Source organism: Cervus canadensis, chromosome 18 (assembly GCF_019320065.1).
Source record: "Cervus canadensis isolate Bull #8, Minnesota chromosome 18, ASM1932006v1, whole genome shotgun sequence".
Classification (NCBI taxonomy): domain Eukaryota; kingdom Metazoa; phylum Chordata; class Mammalia; order Artiodactyla; family Cervidae; genus Cervus; species Cervus canadensis.
In genome coordinates, this window is record NC_057403.1 from 50,527,321 (window position 1) to 50,543,567 (window position 16,247).

General features: G+C 52.4%; 1 protein-coding gene across 5 annotated transcripts in view; it reads right to left on the minus strand.

Moving 5' to 3' along the window:
• Positions 1-1,483: 1,483 nt before the first annotated feature.
• The window catches only part of SPIRE2 (spire type actin nucleation factor 2), a 34,103-nt gene continuing 19,339 nt past the window's right edge, over positions 1,484-16,247 (minus strand). For 3 of the 5 annotated variants that reach the window (XM_043435550.1, XM_043435547.1, XM_043435549.1), the window contains exons 4-15: positions 13,655-13,735; positions 13,378-13,542; positions 12,792-12,878; positions 12,548-12,680; positions 12,295-12,464; positions 11,400-11,589; positions 10,774-10,895; positions 7,920-8,054; positions 7,763-7,830; positions 3,194-3,221; positions 2,386-2,501; positions 1,484-2,172 (exon numbers count right to left, since the gene is read on the minus strand). In XM_043435550.1, coding sequence (XP_043291485.1) covers positions 1,950-2,172; positions 2,386-2,501; positions 3,194-3,221; positions 7,763-7,830; positions 7,920-8,054; positions 10,774-10,895; positions 11,400-11,589; positions 12,295-12,464; positions 12,548-12,680; positions 12,792-12,878; positions 13,378-13,542; positions 13,655-13,735 — 1,518 coding nt within the window. In that variant the 3' untranslated portion in view covers positions 1,484-1,949. Of the gene's footprint in view, positions 2,173-2,369; positions 2,502-3,193; positions 3,222-7,762; positions 7,831-7,919; positions 8,055-10,773; positions 10,896-11,399; positions 11,590-12,294; positions 12,465-12,547; positions 12,681-12,791; positions 12,879-13,377; positions 13,543-13,654; positions 13,736-16,247 lie in introns of those variants that run through there. The other 2 variants (XM_043435548.1, XM_043435551.1) reach the window with 2 other exon arrangements.

Here is a 16,247-nt window from a genome sequence, read left to right on the forward strand (position 1 = left end):
AGTTCAGATGAGAAAGGCTGCTGGCGAGGACCCAGAAGGGAGGCAGGTGTGTGTGCCAGTGCCCTGCACCCCTGGTCCGTTAGCCATGCTAGTCCCTGGGACCTGGGACTCCTTCACCATGGCTGGCACGTGGCTGCTGCTCAACCCCCCACCCCGGCCCCAATCCAGCGACTAAGAGTTCAAGTTCACACAGACAGGACCTCCAGGCCTCCCTCCTCAGGAAAATTCTGACTGTGCAGGGCCAGGCTAGTCCCAGATGTGACTAGCTTATGCAGGCTTGTCACGTCACCTGTGGATGGAAACGTGGGGGTGTCACCTAGAGCTGCTTCCTGCTCTGCTGTCCCTTAGTCGACTGCACAGGAACTGTGAGGGGTGCCCTCCCTGAACAGGCAACTCTGGACCTGATTCTTTCCCAGTATTCCCAAAGGCCTGGCCTGAGCTGGAAGCTTGGTTGTGAACAATTCTAGAGCGAGCACCCTCCCTCTGTCAGGAGGTACATTAGGTGAGCGGAGGTGGGGTGGGTTTGCTGGGTGGACACTACAGCTTTCTTCCCCTGGGTTCAGCAGGAGGCAAACCCACAGCAGCCAGGCTGTAGGAGCACTGGGAACCCTAGACCCTCCCTCCTGACCTCACCTTGGAACCATGTGGGCCCTCCTGGCTTAGCCCAGCTGTCCCATGGTGGCTTTCATTTCACAGTATCCCTGTGAGGATTAGAACCCAAGTCTCTGCCTATTGGGAGCATGGACCTGCATGTGTTCCCTGGCTGCTTCCTCATCTGCAGGATTATGTGCCCTTGGGGATGTTATCACCCTTGGAGGTGCTTTCTCCTTGCTGGCTGTGTGACTGGGCGCAATTCCTTACCCTCTCTGTGCCAGTTTTCTCACTTGAAAATGGGAATAATACTCCCTGCACAAGAAGTGCTTAGAACAAGCCTGGATGTTGTTACTGGCTGCTCTCTCTGTGTCGCTCAGTGTCCCTGGATCCCAGCTGAGGAAAGAAAGCATTTCACCCGAAGGCCCGTCTGCTGCACGTTCTGTCCCTTGGGGCCTCCTCAGGCCTTAGAGCCTGGCATCCAGCAGGCCTGGCTGTGCCATCTTGGTCAGTTCCCTCACCTCTTTGAGCCTCAGCTTCCTCATCTGTAAGATGGGGTGACCACAGAAGCCCACTGCAGAGCACCTGGGTGCCCACTCGCACATTCCCCCCAGCTCTGCAGGCCCTGAGCGAACCCTCTGCCTAGAGAACAGCAGTAGAGATCTGGGGGACGAGGCTGAAGGGTCCCCCAGGCTGGCAGGTGACAGAAAGCAGGCTGAGCCGCTGTCACACACGCAGCCCTGCTGGCCGTAAGACCAAGATGGCCAGGTCGTAGAGTGAGCCTGAGCACCCTCGTGTCATGACAGCCCCCGCCCCTCAGAGCCCAGCCTCCGCCCTCCGAGCACAGGCCCACCGCTGCAACTGGAGAACTCAGTTCACACCCCACACCGGAGACTGTGAGACCACCTTTATTAGGCCAGGAGTGGCCATGGGTACAGTCTGTGGAGTGCCTTCCCGTACCAGGACCTCCAGCATCACCAGGGCCCCTGAACCAGCACCACCCCGGCACCTCTGAGTGCGCTCTGCTTACACCCACCGCCCCTCCTTGTCTCAGTGAGAAGACCTGCTCCCACCCCCCCACCCCGCCCAAGGAATCCTGAGAGGAACAGTCTCCCCAGGGAGGGTCCTGGAGTGAGCTCTGGGGGCCAGGGGACGTGAATATAAATATATAGGCTGTGTGTATATATTATATAAACGTATGTATATATGTACATGCACATCAGGAGGATGGGGGTTCTTGTCCCAGGATGGAGACTCATCAGCCTGGGTCCAGGCCTAGCCCAGCTCCTCCCTGGAGGCATGGCCGTCTGGGGGCACCTTGAGAAGCGTTTGCCAGGCAGCCCGGGGGCTACGGGTCATCACTTGAGGTCGAGTGTCCAGGTGTTCGGGACATACAGGGACTGGGTCTGGCGGGCACGACGTGGCGTGGTGTTGAGGGCATCCACACTCCTGCGGCTGGAGTGTACCACATCCGCCACAAAGCCAGTGCAGTCAGTGCACACATCCTTCATGACACAGCCGTGGGTGTACATGTGCGGGAACTCTTCCTCCACGCTCCGCCACTGCAGCCCTTGCAGGGATCTGAGGCAGGACAGGGCCGTCAGGGAGCCCTGCCCGAGCCTCTGCGTCCCCCACACCCACGCCAGGCAGAGCAAAGTCCACCCCACAAAAGCCCTTCCTCGGGAAGAACCGGGACTCTAGGCTCTGACTACTCAGTGCCCCCCGCCTTCCCCAGCGAAGAAACCCCCACGCAGCTCTCGGCCCACCAGGAACGTCACCAAGGGCGGCACGCACTGGAACGCGTCTCTTCTCTGTGTTGGCGTGGTTTTGGCAGTTGACACCCTCTGAGGACTCTCAAAGCCCAGTGTGTAGACGGGGATGTGAGCAAACTTCTTAGAAGGCATCTTCATCTGCAATAGAGAGAGACACTCCAGGCACCCTGCTCCCCCCAAAAGGCCACCTGCCCGGCCAGCAGAGGACCCTGCCTGAGGTCACTTGCTCCCACATGCTCACTGGACGCCCCTTCACACCTGGTGTCTGAAGGCATGGTTCCCTTGCTTTGTAGAACAAAGTGCGCCTTTTTAACATGCCAGGTGTAGCCCAGTGGCCTGTATGTAACCATCACTTAACATTGAAGAGGGGTCATAAAAGGCAAGGGTTTGAAAATTGTGGTGGTAAAAACCCCTCAAACAGATGACTATCTCTGGGATAAAGGAGGGGTAAAGGAGTGCCACCCAAATTGCACCCCAGGTGTACACAGACACCACCAGCTGCTGTATATAAAACGAGCCCTTCCAAAAGCATTCGAGGATTGTGCTATTGGAAGGAGAGTTTAGAGAAGGGTTTCTTGGCACTGGCCTACTAAAACAATATTAAAAAAAAAAAAAAGAACCAACCACAGGGTCTTTACACTGCAGTCTTGGGCAGTGTAGGAGTGGGTTCTTCCTGGAAGGAGAAGATGAAAGAAGTGACTAGTGAGGGGGGTCATCAGACTCAAGATAGCAGAGCCTCTGTCAACCCCCCACCTCTTTCCTGGACAACCCAGCCAGACTGCAGGACGCTCAGGACACGGGGCCTCGCTCTGACCCCAGGTGGTCCTCACCTTTATGCTACAGGAGTTGCAGACGGCTCTGGAGAGGAAAGAAGAGGGTTAGTAGGGTCAGCTCGAGGGGTCTAGCATGCAGGCCAAGCCAGACTGTTGCCGCCTTCTGCTTGCCCCCTGGCCACATCAGTGTTTTACTCTCATTTTACTCCCAAATCTTGCTTTTCTCTTTACTTAGCTCCACACCCAAAATACTCCTTCCTTCCAGGCTCTTTCTGGGGAGCATAGATCTGCAGTGGAGGGTGCCTGACTTTACCCACACATGAGCACTGCCACAGCCAGAGGGCCGTCTGGTGACATGCCCAGCTGTAAGCAGTGAGTAACATTTATTTCCCATCCATATGTGATTTCAAAAGTACATGCCTTTTTGTTGTAAAAATTCAAACACTAGAGAGAATTTTAATTTAGTCATGAGTCCTCTCCTATATAGCCCATTCTGGAGATGCTCCCTACTAGCACACTTTCCATGCTCCAGATCTAAACATAAATGAATAAAACATTTAAAATAAGCGTAAAATACATGGAATGGGGTATCCTGTGTACTATCCTATAAAGATACACCAGGGTTCTTCTCCACATCAGTGCAAACTGTCCAAATTCATTTTTTTTTTAATTCATTTTTTAAGACAAGAGACCATATACTCTTAGAGGGATGTCCCATACTTAATCTGCCATCAACAAACCTCTGTATTCATTTGATTTTATTTCACTGTGGTCAGGGAACATACTCTGTATGATATGAATCCTTCCACATTTCTGAGACCTGTTTTATGACCCAGAATACAGTCATGTTGGTGATGTTTCATGTGCACTTGACAAGAATGTACATCCCACTGTAAGGACTAGTTTCTGTAAACATCACATAGATCAATTTGGTGATGGTGTCATTCAAATCTCCTATACCCTTAGTTTTTCATTTCTCTAATTATAACCATGGATTTAGCTATTTTTCCTTGCCGTTCTGTCAATGTTTTGTTCCATGTGTCTTGAATCTCTTGATAGGTACAGAAAGTGTTCAGAATTATTTCCTACCTTTATCACCATGAAATGAACTCCTTTAACTCTAGTAATATTCTTTGCTCCATAGTCTACTTTGTATGGTATTAACATATCAACTCAGGCTTTCCTTAGACTACTATCGGCATGGGGTATCTTTCTCCATCCTTTTCCTTCCAACCAATTTGTGTCTTTTATTTAAGCTACAGGTCATGGGAATTCCCTGGTGGCCCAGAGGTTAAGACTTCACACTTCCAAGGCAGAGGGTGTGCCTTTGATCCCTGGTAGGGGAACTAAGATCCCACAAGCTGCATGGCACAGCCAAAAAATAAAAAATAAAATACATGACTTATAGACAGCAGATTGTCTTGCTTTCTTTAATCAATATGGGAAACTCTGTCTTTTAATTGGATTGTTTAAGCCATTTATGTTTAATGTAGTTGTTGATACAGTTGGGTTTAAGTCTATCATCTTGGGATTTGTTTTCTTTTTGTCATGTTTGTTCTTTTTTCCTTTTTCTGCTTTCTGTATTGAGTATTTTTTTATGATTCCATTTTATTGGGTTGGCCAAAAAGTTTGTTTGGAAAGACCCAAATGAACTTTTTGGCCAACCCAGTATATTCTTTTTGACTTACAGGCTAATCCAGTGGTTGTGTTTGGGCTCACAGGATCATCTTTAAATCATCTTTAACTTATCACAGTTTTCCTTCAAGTAATATTTTACCATCTAATGTACAGTATAAAAAACTTATAACAGCATATTTCTGATCCTCACCTTCAGTCTTGATGATATTGTTAGGATATTTTAACTTATACATCTGTTAGAAGCTCCAAAATACATTTTTTAAATTATTTTTTCGCATTCCTAATAGACTTTGTTTGGATGGCAGACTGAATTTTACCTTGCTGGCTGCTAGATATTGGCTTACCGTTTGTTTTTTTTCTCATTTATTTACTTTTGGCTGTGCTGGGTCTTCATTGCTGCATGGGCTTTTCTCTAGTGCAGAGAGTGGGGGCTCACTCTGCTTTCGGTGCACAGGCTTTTCGTTGCAGCTGCTTCTGTTCTTGCGGAGCCCAGGCTCTAGGGTGCTGGGCCTCAGTAGTTGCAGCTCCCAGGCTCTAGAGTGCAGGCTCAATAGTTGTGGCACATGGGCTTAGTTGCTGTGTGGCAGGTGGGATCCTCCCAGATCAGGGATCAAACCCATGTCTACTGCATTGGCAGGCAGATCCCTTACCAGTAAATCATCAGGGAAGCACTGCTTTACCTTTTAAAGAGGCATAAGAAGAGAATCTTTTATGTTAGGAGAGTTACATCTTAGTAGCTACTGTTCCTAGTGCTCTTATTCCTTTGTGTACATTCAGATCTCCATCTGGCATCATTTTAATTTTATGCAGCAGGCCTCGTTTACCATCTGTTCCAGTATGGGTCTGCTGGTGACTTTCGTATTTCTCAAAGTGTCTTTACTTTTGCCTTTGTTTTTGACACAAATGTTCTTGTACAGAATTCTAGATTGACCACTTTTTTCTTCTTTCAGTACTTTAAAGATGTTGTTCCACTGACATCCTGTTTGTAGTATTTCAATGAGAAATCTGCAATCGTCTTTATCTTTCTCTGTACATAACATGTCTTTCATTTGCTGACTGATGTTAGGAATTTCTGTCTTTTTGACAGAGAAAAATTTTGTCTTTAGCAATTTTTGTTTATCATTGGTTTTATCATTGATCAATTTGATTGTGTGTTTTGGTGTGATTTTATTCATGTTTCTTGTGCTTCAGGTTCACTGAGTTTCTTGTGGGTTTATTATACTTTCCATCAAATTTGGAAAACCTTTTTAGCCATTATTTCTTCAAATACTTTTTCTGCCCCCACATCTTTAGGGACTTTCTTTACAGCTGTATTAGGCTTCTTAATGTTACCCCACAGCTTGCCAATGCCATTTTCATTTTTAATTATTTTTTTCTGTGTGTTTTATTTTGGATAGTTTCTACTGCTTTGTCTTCAAGTTAACTAATCTTTTCTTCTGCACATTACTCTGAATGTCTAATCTGCTATATATCATCCAGTGTAATTTTTTTCATCTCATACATTTCATGTCTAGACAGTTGATTTGTCACTTCTTTGTATCTTCCATGTCTTTAACTTTTTCAAGGTATAAAATGCAGTTCAAATTTTAATGTCCTTATCTGCTAATCCTATAATCTGGGTCAGTTCACCATGATTTGATTGGTTTTTCTCACCATGGGTCATGCTTTCCTGCTTTATGATATGCCTGATAATCTGCAATTGGATGACAGGTGTTTTATCTGGCTGGATGCTGGGTATTTTTTTACTCCTATTCTTGAGTTTTATGGGCTTCTCTGATAGCTCAGTTGGTAGAGAATCTACCTGCAATGCAGGAGACCCCAGTTCAATTCCTGGGTCGGGAAGATCTGCTGGAGAAGGGATAGGCTACCCACTCCAGTATTCTTGGGCTTCCCTTGTGGCTCAGCTGATAAAGAATCCACCTGCAATGCAGGAGACCTGGGTTCGAACCCTGGATTGGGAAGATCCCCTGGAGAAGGGAAAGGCTACCCACTCCAGGATTCTGGCCTGGAGAATTCCATGTATAGTCCATGGGGTCACAAAGAGTCAGACACGACTGAGCGTATATACATAGACACATAGACTTGAGTTTTATTCTAGGAAGCAATTAAGATACTTGGGAATAGTTTGGTCTTTTCTGGTCTGACTTTGTGATTTGTTAGTTCTGGAGCAGCACTCAAGTCTAGGGGCACTTATTCCTGGTAGTGAGGCAAGACCTTTCTGTGATTCACTCAGCAGCCCATGAGTCACAACTTGCCACCTTGGTTGATGGGAACAGACACTATCCCTGGCACTGCTCCTTTAAATCTGTAGGACAGGGTCAGTAAACTTTTCCTCTAAAAGCTCAGATAGTCAACATTTTAGATGTGGCTAAATGAATAATAAACAAGTGGGTGTGACTGTGTTCTAATAAACTTTATTTCTAAAATAGGCAGTGGGCCAGGTTTCCACACCCTTGGTAATTTCCTTCATGTAAGTGCTGATCAGAACTGAATATGCAAGGGGGATCTTGTGCAGGTCTCTGAGACCTGCTTCCTGGAGAACCCTCTCCCCTCTGGGTATCTGTGCTGTGAACTCTAGCTGCCTGGGTGCCCCTGTTCTCAGCTGTACCTCCTCCACTGCAGGAGCTGAACAGGCTTGAGTCCAGAGCTGAGGCAGTCGTAGGACAGAACTTACCCTGTCTGCTTCCTGGCACTTGCTTCATACGTGATTGCTTCTTGAGAACCAATGTTTCATGTCTTTGCATGCTTTTTTTTTTTTTTTGGCCATTTCCTGTGGAAAACGCCTATTCTGCTTCCTGTTACCCAATCTTGGCTGAAACTGGGGGCCCCTCAGTTGTTAAAGTAAAAATTTTGTTCCTTGGTTGCACTGGTCACAGTGCCTCATGGAACATGCCCCGAATCACAGGAAGCTCTACTGGACAGAAACCGAGAGGCTTCCTACCTCCTTCCCACGTGAATTCACAGCCAAGGTGCGTACAGAAGGCTCACCTCTTGCAAAAGAGACAGGTGGGCGGCCATGAGAATAGTGGGAACTTGGTTCGGCAGCAGCAGCAAATCTGTGAGGAAAGACTGGTTGGAGCCCAGTGTTATCCCAAACTCTCCAGGCCCAGTCCTGCCCGAACCTACCCCCCACCCAGCTCCTCACCTTCCCCTTCTTCAGGCTGCTGAAGAGCTCCTTGTTCTGCAGGAATTTCTCCATCTCTGCCTTCACCAGCACACGGCGCACATCCATCACTTCTTCCACTGTCAGAGCCAGGCTTTCCACAGGGTGACTGAACTCCTGAGGCAGGAGACCTGAAGCATTGGTCTCAGGCTCTCAGGGCATCTCCACAAGTACCCCACTTCCCTGAGGACTTGGCATCTTCCTGGCCTCAGTCCAGGCAAGCTCCCCAGAATGCCCATGGGGAAGTACAGAAGCTGTACTGCTCCTAGGACACTCCTACAGGCAGCTCTCTGACCTGGCCCCAACAACTCAAACTGGCAGCCAGCCCCTTGATGACCTCATTGCTCACACAACCCCATAAGCACATCCCACCTTTGTTCACGATGCTACCCAGACCTGAGCCATCTGCTTTCAACATTGTTGCTCACCTGAAAACACCCCAGGACAATCAAAGTCACCCAGAGTCCCCAGGCCCACTGCCTCCCTCCTGGAACCCCCACCACAGTGCCCTTCGGCCCCCCACCTCCCTCCTCCTGGAACCTCCCACCACCATAGCCCCTCCTGCCCCCAGCCTCCTGGAACCCCCCACCACCATACCCGCTCCTGCCCCCAGCCTCCTGGAATGCCACCACCACCATACCCCCTCCTCCCTCCCGGTGCTAACCATCCACTGCCACTCTGGGTCTGTTGGTCAGTTGGATGCACCTGTCCACCTCATCATAACCGCCTGGCCCTTTGGGCTGTCATGGTGAGTATACCCTGTTATGCCCCCAGGAGAACAGTCCTGTGTTCCTATCACAGAATTTGACTTCTCAAAGGGTCACTTCCTCTTCTATGAAGTACGGTATTTCAGCTCCACTAAGAAGATGCAGCGTCTGGCACCAGAATCAAAATGTCAGCTACCAAGACGAGGTGGCATGGGAGGCACCAGAGGCTGGTGGGAGTTGGATGGTGTTTGTGGTCAGATTTTCTCCTATTATACTTGTTGGTCAGCTGCTACTGTCTGGCACTGGGTGAGTCTGGAACCTTTCGTTCTCTCCTCTCACCTGAAGCATCCAGGTCTCCTGGCTCCTGATTAGTGTTTCCTGTAGCCTGGTGGCGCTATTTATGTGTGAACAATCCCCTTCTAACCTTACAGATGTTACACTCACTGTACACATTGCCAATGATCTCAAGTTGGGTGCTCAGCAGACTGGGTTGAGGCAAGGTCACGGCAGTTCAGGGGTTTGATAGCCAAGCCTCTTGGAAAGCTCTCGAGATCTGAGCTGGAGAAAGACTTACGAGACCTGCTATTAAACACATGTCCCCTGATTGCTTGACATCCCTCCCTTCAAGAGGTGGTCCTGGGATTTCCCTGGTGGCCCAGAGGATAAGAATCCACCTGCCAATGCAGGGAACAAGGGTTTGATGCTGGGTCCAGGAAGATCCCACATGCCACACAGCCATTATACTCGTGTGCTGCAACTAATGAGCCTGCACTCTGCAACTACTGAAGCCCATGCACCTACAGCCTGTGCTCTGTAGCATGGGAAGCCACTGCAGTGAGAAGCCCTTACACCACAATGGAGAGTAGCCTCTGCTCACTGCAACTAGAAATAGCTGGCATGCAGCAACAAAGACCCAGTATAGCCAAAAATAAATAAAATAATAAAAAATAATAACATCGTTAATAAAGAATCCATCTTTTAAAAAAAGGGACAAGCCACAGCGCAACTAAGCCCTCACATCACGACTACTGGGCCCACTACTGTGCTCTGGAGCCTGCCCCATGACTAGAGAGGCCACGGGCAGCAAGGAAAGATTCTGCGTAATGCAAGGAGGATCCTGAGGGCAGCAACCAAGACCCCACACAGCCAAATAAATAAATAAGATGTAGTTCCCTAAGTAGGACTTAGTGACTGACTTGTACGGAATGGATAAGGTGGAACTGACAGTGTCAGGCTCGAGAATGGGTCATAAAGACACTGGCTTCCTTCTGCTTCTCAGATGGCTCACTCAGGGGAGCCACCTCATGAGGGTGCTTCACCTGGGACGAGCCGGGGCCCCGGGCACAGACGGGGGAGGAGTTTCCTAGGAACAGGTCCTCCAGCCCAGGTCAAGTCTCCAAGTGAGACACAGCCCTGCCACTGCAGGCCCCTGCGGAGGCCACTTCCAGGCTCTGGACCCAGAGAGACGATGAGATGGTAACTGTGTGCTGTTGTAGTTGCTGCCTGAGGGGTGATTTTCTATGTGGCCAGATATCTAATACAGGACTCAGAGGGTAGAGCACGCCCTTCAGTTGGGGAGTATTACAGTAACATAACCTTGACTTTTCAAAGCCTTTGAACATCTGTTCTCACTTGGGTCTCTCGGTAAAACCTCAATGAAGCAATAATGACAGCCACCCTCTGGACCTCCCTCCCCATGCCAGCAAGGTGCCCTGTGGCCCTACAGGCACTCCATTCGGCTTAGGTCCAAGTGGGATCCTCAAGATGTCAGTAATTGTTAGCTCTTCACGATTATGAGTCAGACAAAATTCACAGGTGAAGGAACTGCAACACAGATAGGGAAGGGCTCGGAGCCAGAGTTGGGATCGGAGAAAGTGCTGTCTGGTGTCACCACGCTGCCTTCTCATGTGCCCTGACCCTGAGAGGTGGGACTAGGCTGTGCCCTTAGCAAGGTCCTTCTCTGGCCTGGGCTGCAGTGCCCAGAAGGCCCAGGAGGCGGCAGCAAAGACCAACCTCCCCAGACATCCACTGGGAGGGTCCCCAATCCTGAGCCCTACAGGGGCATTCCCCGTCCCCTCTCGCTGCCCTCCACCCCGGCCACCCTGCACCACAGCGCTTCTGTCACTCACCAGCCACAGGTGACTGTTGTCCGGGGCCGCGGAGGCCCCCTGCCTGTCCTCGACTGAGCCCACGTCACGGCGTGGTAGGGAGCTGGGGTCAGGCTGGGACTGGACACTGACAGGGAGGGAACCTGGTGGAAGAGACAGGAGCTGTCAGGACAACCCGCAGCGGCTCTGGCGTCGCAGGGCTGTGCTAGGCACGAAGAGGCAGTGCGCGGGATGGCAACCCCAGGCCTCAGCACTGTGGGACCAGCTAACCGAGAGTGGCCAGCTGACCGACAGGAAAGGATGGGGCTGTGACAAACCCCAGGGGACTAGTCTGGTCCAGAGTGGTGTGCATGCTCTCTGGGCCCGTTTCCACTGACGGGAAAGAGAAAGATTAGAACGGTCTGTCAATCCATCCATTGGTCCAGCTGTCTTTCTACAGACCAATACGGCAAAGTTAATTATCTCTAGGTAAAAGAATTGTGGGGATTTTTCTCAAGTTTTACACTGGATACAGATTACTACTTTAGCAGAGTTTTAAAAGGTGGGGCGTGGCTGCCTGAGGTGATAAATGTCTCTTCTGCAGCGCAAGCTCCCTCTGGAGCAGCGCGACTTGCAGGAAGACATCCAGGGAGGGAGGTGGCACATACCCGGCTCTAGGGGGCTGGGCCTCCAGGACTGCATGCTGCCTGCTCGCGGCCGGGGCAACTCCAGGCCTCCAGAGGGCTGAGGGGCCGGCTGCAGCCCAGAGGTCACCTCACTCCGGAGCTGCGCCAGGTCGTGCTCCGAGAAAGAGCGGTCTCGCTTCAGCGTCCCCTCTCCGCACGGTGACTCTTCCTCCTGTGGACACAGCAGCCCAGCAACACCCTGTCCACCCTCCTGTGACAGTCCAGTCCAGCATCACAGTGACTGCTCTGCCCCAGTGCCTCCTGCCTGTCCCTGGACCATGGCGTGGGGTGCATAAGTGGACCGCTATGCACTACCCAGGCCAGGGGAGACGCATGCCTCAGAAGCCAGCCCCTGGCCGGAGGTCCCCGGAAAGTCCTGGAGGTGACAGGCCTGGGGTCACGTGGGGTCACGTGGAGACAGCCCCCACCCCGGTCTCCAGGGTCAGAGGGCAGTGCGGCCAGGGAGGGGAGTCACGCTGGGACCTGTAGGCTTTGCACCCCCAAGTGGGGCTGCCCAGCCCAGGAGGACGTGGCTCTCCATTTCATCCTTTTATGTGCTGAGGCAACAGTGGCTCAAGGCCACAGTCTCAGTCACCCTTGTGAATGACCAAATGGGAGAGGGTGTCCCCCGGGCAGACCCAGCCCCACAGTAGGACACAGCTTCACAGCAGGGTGCAGACAGGACCCTGAGCAGAGGGCCCACAGCTGGATGCGGCACCCTGGCTGTATTCAGTTCCCCAGAACCTCCTTTCCTCCCTTCCTCCCCCTCCCCTCTCCCCCCCCCACCGCCTCTCCCTTTCCTCCCCACCCCTCGCCCTCCTCCCCTCCCCCACCTCCTCCTCCTCATCAGTCTCTTCAGGAACCTGTGGGCTCTGACCTCAGAGGTGTTCATCTCTTCCATCTCAGCCAAAGTAGGCGCCTTGAGCAGAACTCGGGGCCTTGGGCGCTGGGCGCTGCTCCCAACATCCGTGATGGACAGGTTGATGCAGGAAGTGGACTTGACGTCCCCAGAGCAGGCATTGAGGATGCAGGGCAGAGAGCCGAACCCTGGGGGAGGCAGGAGGTGAGGCAGGATGGACAGGACAGTGCGGGGGGAGACGAGGCGCAGGAGAGAGGTGTCCTGTGCTCACCCCGCTCGCCCTGGCCGTCCCAGCGCCTGCCCTCCACAGGGCGCAGCCTGCGTTCCTGCTTGATCTCCTCCAGGATCTTCTCGTGCAGAGTTCTCTGCTTCTGGGGTAAGGGGCGAAGCCTTCTCTCTGAGACCTGCAGGGGGTGTGGCAGCACCAGGTGGGGGGCCAGCTCCCTGGAGGCTCTGCATGCTCTGGCAGGCGGCATCCCAGAACCAACCTTCCGGATGCCCCGAGGGGCTGGTACCTGCTTCAGTGGAGGCCGGGAGCGGATGAAGTCCAGGATGAGTTCGTGGGCATCTTTCTTCACTCTGGGAGGGATGTCCCCATCAACCTGCGGGAGAGAAGGAGGGCAGCAAGGCTAAGGGACCATCTGCTCGGGCTGCAGCCATGAGAGGGGTTCACCCAGCCTCCCTCTCAGTGGCTGTGTGACTGTGGCCTTCAAGACCTGACCACCAGCTTTCCCTGCATCTCAGATTCTTTATGTTGAAACGCTTTACCTCACAGTGGCTTTACCTCACAGGGTCCTTGTAAGGGTGAGATTAACTCACACGTTTAGATTCTCAGAGCGATGCTGGCACACCACGAGGCCCTATGAGTGTTAAGTGGGACAATCCCGCAGCCTCAGCTCCTGCCCCTGGTCCCCTTCTCCCTGCCAATGTCACACTGTGTCCCTGAAAGGACCATGAGGTGTATGACTCGAGGCCACATTGCCCGTTCCCACTGGAATCCCTGGTTCAGTGACCAGCGTATCAAGCAGGGGCTCCAGCAGGCAGAGGGGCCTGAACATGTATCCTCTTTAATCCGGCCCGCCATGACCTTGACCGGCTCACCATGACCTTGCGCAGTTTGTAGTTCCTGGCGCGGATGTCCTGCATGAGCATCTCGAAGGGGGTGAGCTGGAACTCTGTGGGCAGGGGGTTGAACTCCTGCTCCTGCACCTTCTTTAGCTTCACCCCATGGCGGAGCTCCCGCATGAGCTGGACCCAAAGTCGGGCCTAGGCCCCCGAGAAGACGGAAATGGCCCTTAGCCCTGGGCGGGGCTCCTGGCCTGTGCCCCATCTGTGCCCTGGTGGGGGTGCAGTGGGGGGTGGCAGGCACGTGTCTTACCCAGTCTGTGCGCCTCAGGCTATCCAGCTCCATAAGGGGCTTTTCTGCCTGCGGTTCATCTTCCCGGAACCTCTGCAGCATCTGTTCAGTCCGGGAGAAACGGGAGAACAGGGGTGGTAGGGCTGTGCACCCTGCTGGTCTGCCCCCCGGGGACGCTTCTGTACCATTTTGGACAAGGCTTTGGGGCACAGAAAGGTATCTGAGGGGCCCAAGCCATCAGCCTTAGAACCACATGGAAACATTCGTGTTCTGCTGGCTATCGGTGGCCGCTTCTCCCGTGCAAGGGCCGGAGGAAGCACGACCCTTGCAGCAACCCCTGGCTGCAGCAGAACCCACGGCCTCCTCACACTGACCCACACTCCTTCATGGGGCCCCGTTCCTCCATGATGCAGGCGTGAGGCCCTCCTGCATCTGGGAAGGGCTCCAGACTGCCACTCACAGGGCACATCCACCCTCGTGGAACACCACAGCCACTTCTGTGCATGTCATCCCATCTGGAATCTACAGTCCTCTGCTTCTTTGATTGTTTTCTGAATGGTTGGCTCCATGAGGTCAGAACCACGTTTTCAGCTTTGGAGTTGTTTTAAATCTGGCTCCCAGCACTGTATGACACATGCTAGGTCTTAAGCATTGGTTGAGTGAATAAATGAATCAGTAAGTGGATAGTTGGATGGGTGGATGGATGGGCAAGAGGGCGAGTCACTCAGCAGGCTCCAAAGTCACAGAGATGTATTTCACGAACTAGGAAAAATGCCACCAGCAAGGTGAGGGCCCTGGAAGGATGTTGGGAATGCTCAGGGAGCTGTTTTCTACTGAGAATTTGTGAAGAGGCTGCTAGGTTCATTGCCCTGGATCTTGGTAGCAACGGGGATTCTGCTCTCACTGGCCCTCCACCCTGGAGGAGCATCTGCCTTTAGCACACAGCCTCTGCCACCCCATCCCCCAGGTCAAACAGAACCGGTCACCCCGGCTTCCCTCCCAAGCCACTTGCCAAACTGCCCTGGGACGCTCTAGAAAACTCAGCCAAGTCTCTGAGAAGCACAAGGTGTGTGGTTCTAAAAATAGAGCTGGGTGTGACCTGCGTCTCTGTGGACAAAGGGCATGAAGGTGGGTCTCCTGTCCTTTCTGGAGCAGCTCTACTGCCCCTGAGCAGGCTGTTTCTGCTCCCAATGCCAGCCCAGCCACACACTGCCAGTAGCCTGCTTCTCACTGCCTCCTCCAGTCCCCTGACTTCTCCTGGGTCAACTGCTTGAAGTCTAGAGCTGTTTACACCTAAAGAAAGAGCTTTTATTGCCTGGCCAAGGAACTGACCTCAGCAACAGCCAGGCAACTGAAAATCATTAGGATCCTTAGTGCCACACAGGAGCGCGAGGAGACAAGTAACAGACCCCAAAGAAGAAAAAACAGAAGCCCAAGAGGCTCCTCGGGAGGATGGAATGGAAGACCCATCTGTCTCCTTCTCAAACTCAAGGAAAAGAAATGCTTTCCAAGGAGGAGCCGGTTAGTGGTGACCTTGAAGAGACAGCTGGCTATGGAGTTCCTCCCAAGAGGAAGAAATCTTTCCCCAAAGAGGAACCATACAGTGACCCTGAAGAGTCAGGAAACAGGAGGGTCCTCAAGAATAAGAGGAACTTGTCTTCCAGGGAGGATCCACTCGGCAGTGGACCTAAAGAGGCTGCTACAGCAAGAGCAGCGGCTCCAAGAAGACAATGCTCTGAAGGCCGACTCGGAAAAACCAGAACGGACATCTCCCTAGTGGGGCGTAAGTTTCAGACACAGTCCCCACCCATCCTCTAGAGTCCAATCAAAACAAAAGGAAAAACAGACAAGCATTAGGGGAAGCCACAATTAAAGCACTGGCAGGACATCTCTGAGATGCTGAGCAGGAGTGGGAGGGAAGACAGGGGACAAGGCTGGGGGGCAGCAGGTGGGCAGAGGGACCACACACTTTGGGCTACTAGTGGGCTGCAGACGAGGCCAAGTGACCCAAGCAGCATCTGCCCTGTCCTGCTCTGGATCCCAGGCCCCTGAGATCCCAACCCTGAGAGTCTGCTCAGGCCCAGGCCCAGGGAAGCTGGGCAGGAAGGAGACACACGCCAACAAAGGGTCAGGGTAAAATCAGGGACCAGCATTGGTTAATTCCAAAAGTACCTCCTGACCTCTCCAAAGTCTCCATTTTTTCTCCTCATCTGTGAAATGTTGGTGGAAGGCAGGGGTCCCTGTGGGCTGTGAACCCCATTTCAACGAAACACCTCAGTTCCCTCCAAGGGAGAGGCTGTGAGAGTTGAGCAAAGACTGTCACCTCCTGACTTTGAGACCATGAAGCGGCAGAACAGCTGTGGGGAGAATGCCAGCCGGGAGCCGGTCAGGCCCTTCTGCTCCATACTAGCTGTGACCTGGGGTGAGAACACGACCTCTTAGCACCTCCAGCTGCTCAACTGGGAAATGGGTGAAAACCACGGCGGTGGGGGGGGGGGGGGGGGGGGGGGGGGGGGGGGGGGGGGGGGGGGGGGACGGTGGTGGTTGGGGGTGGAGAGGAATGTCGGACTGTCACCCAGGGACAAACACTTGGACGAGTGACCCCTCACTGAAC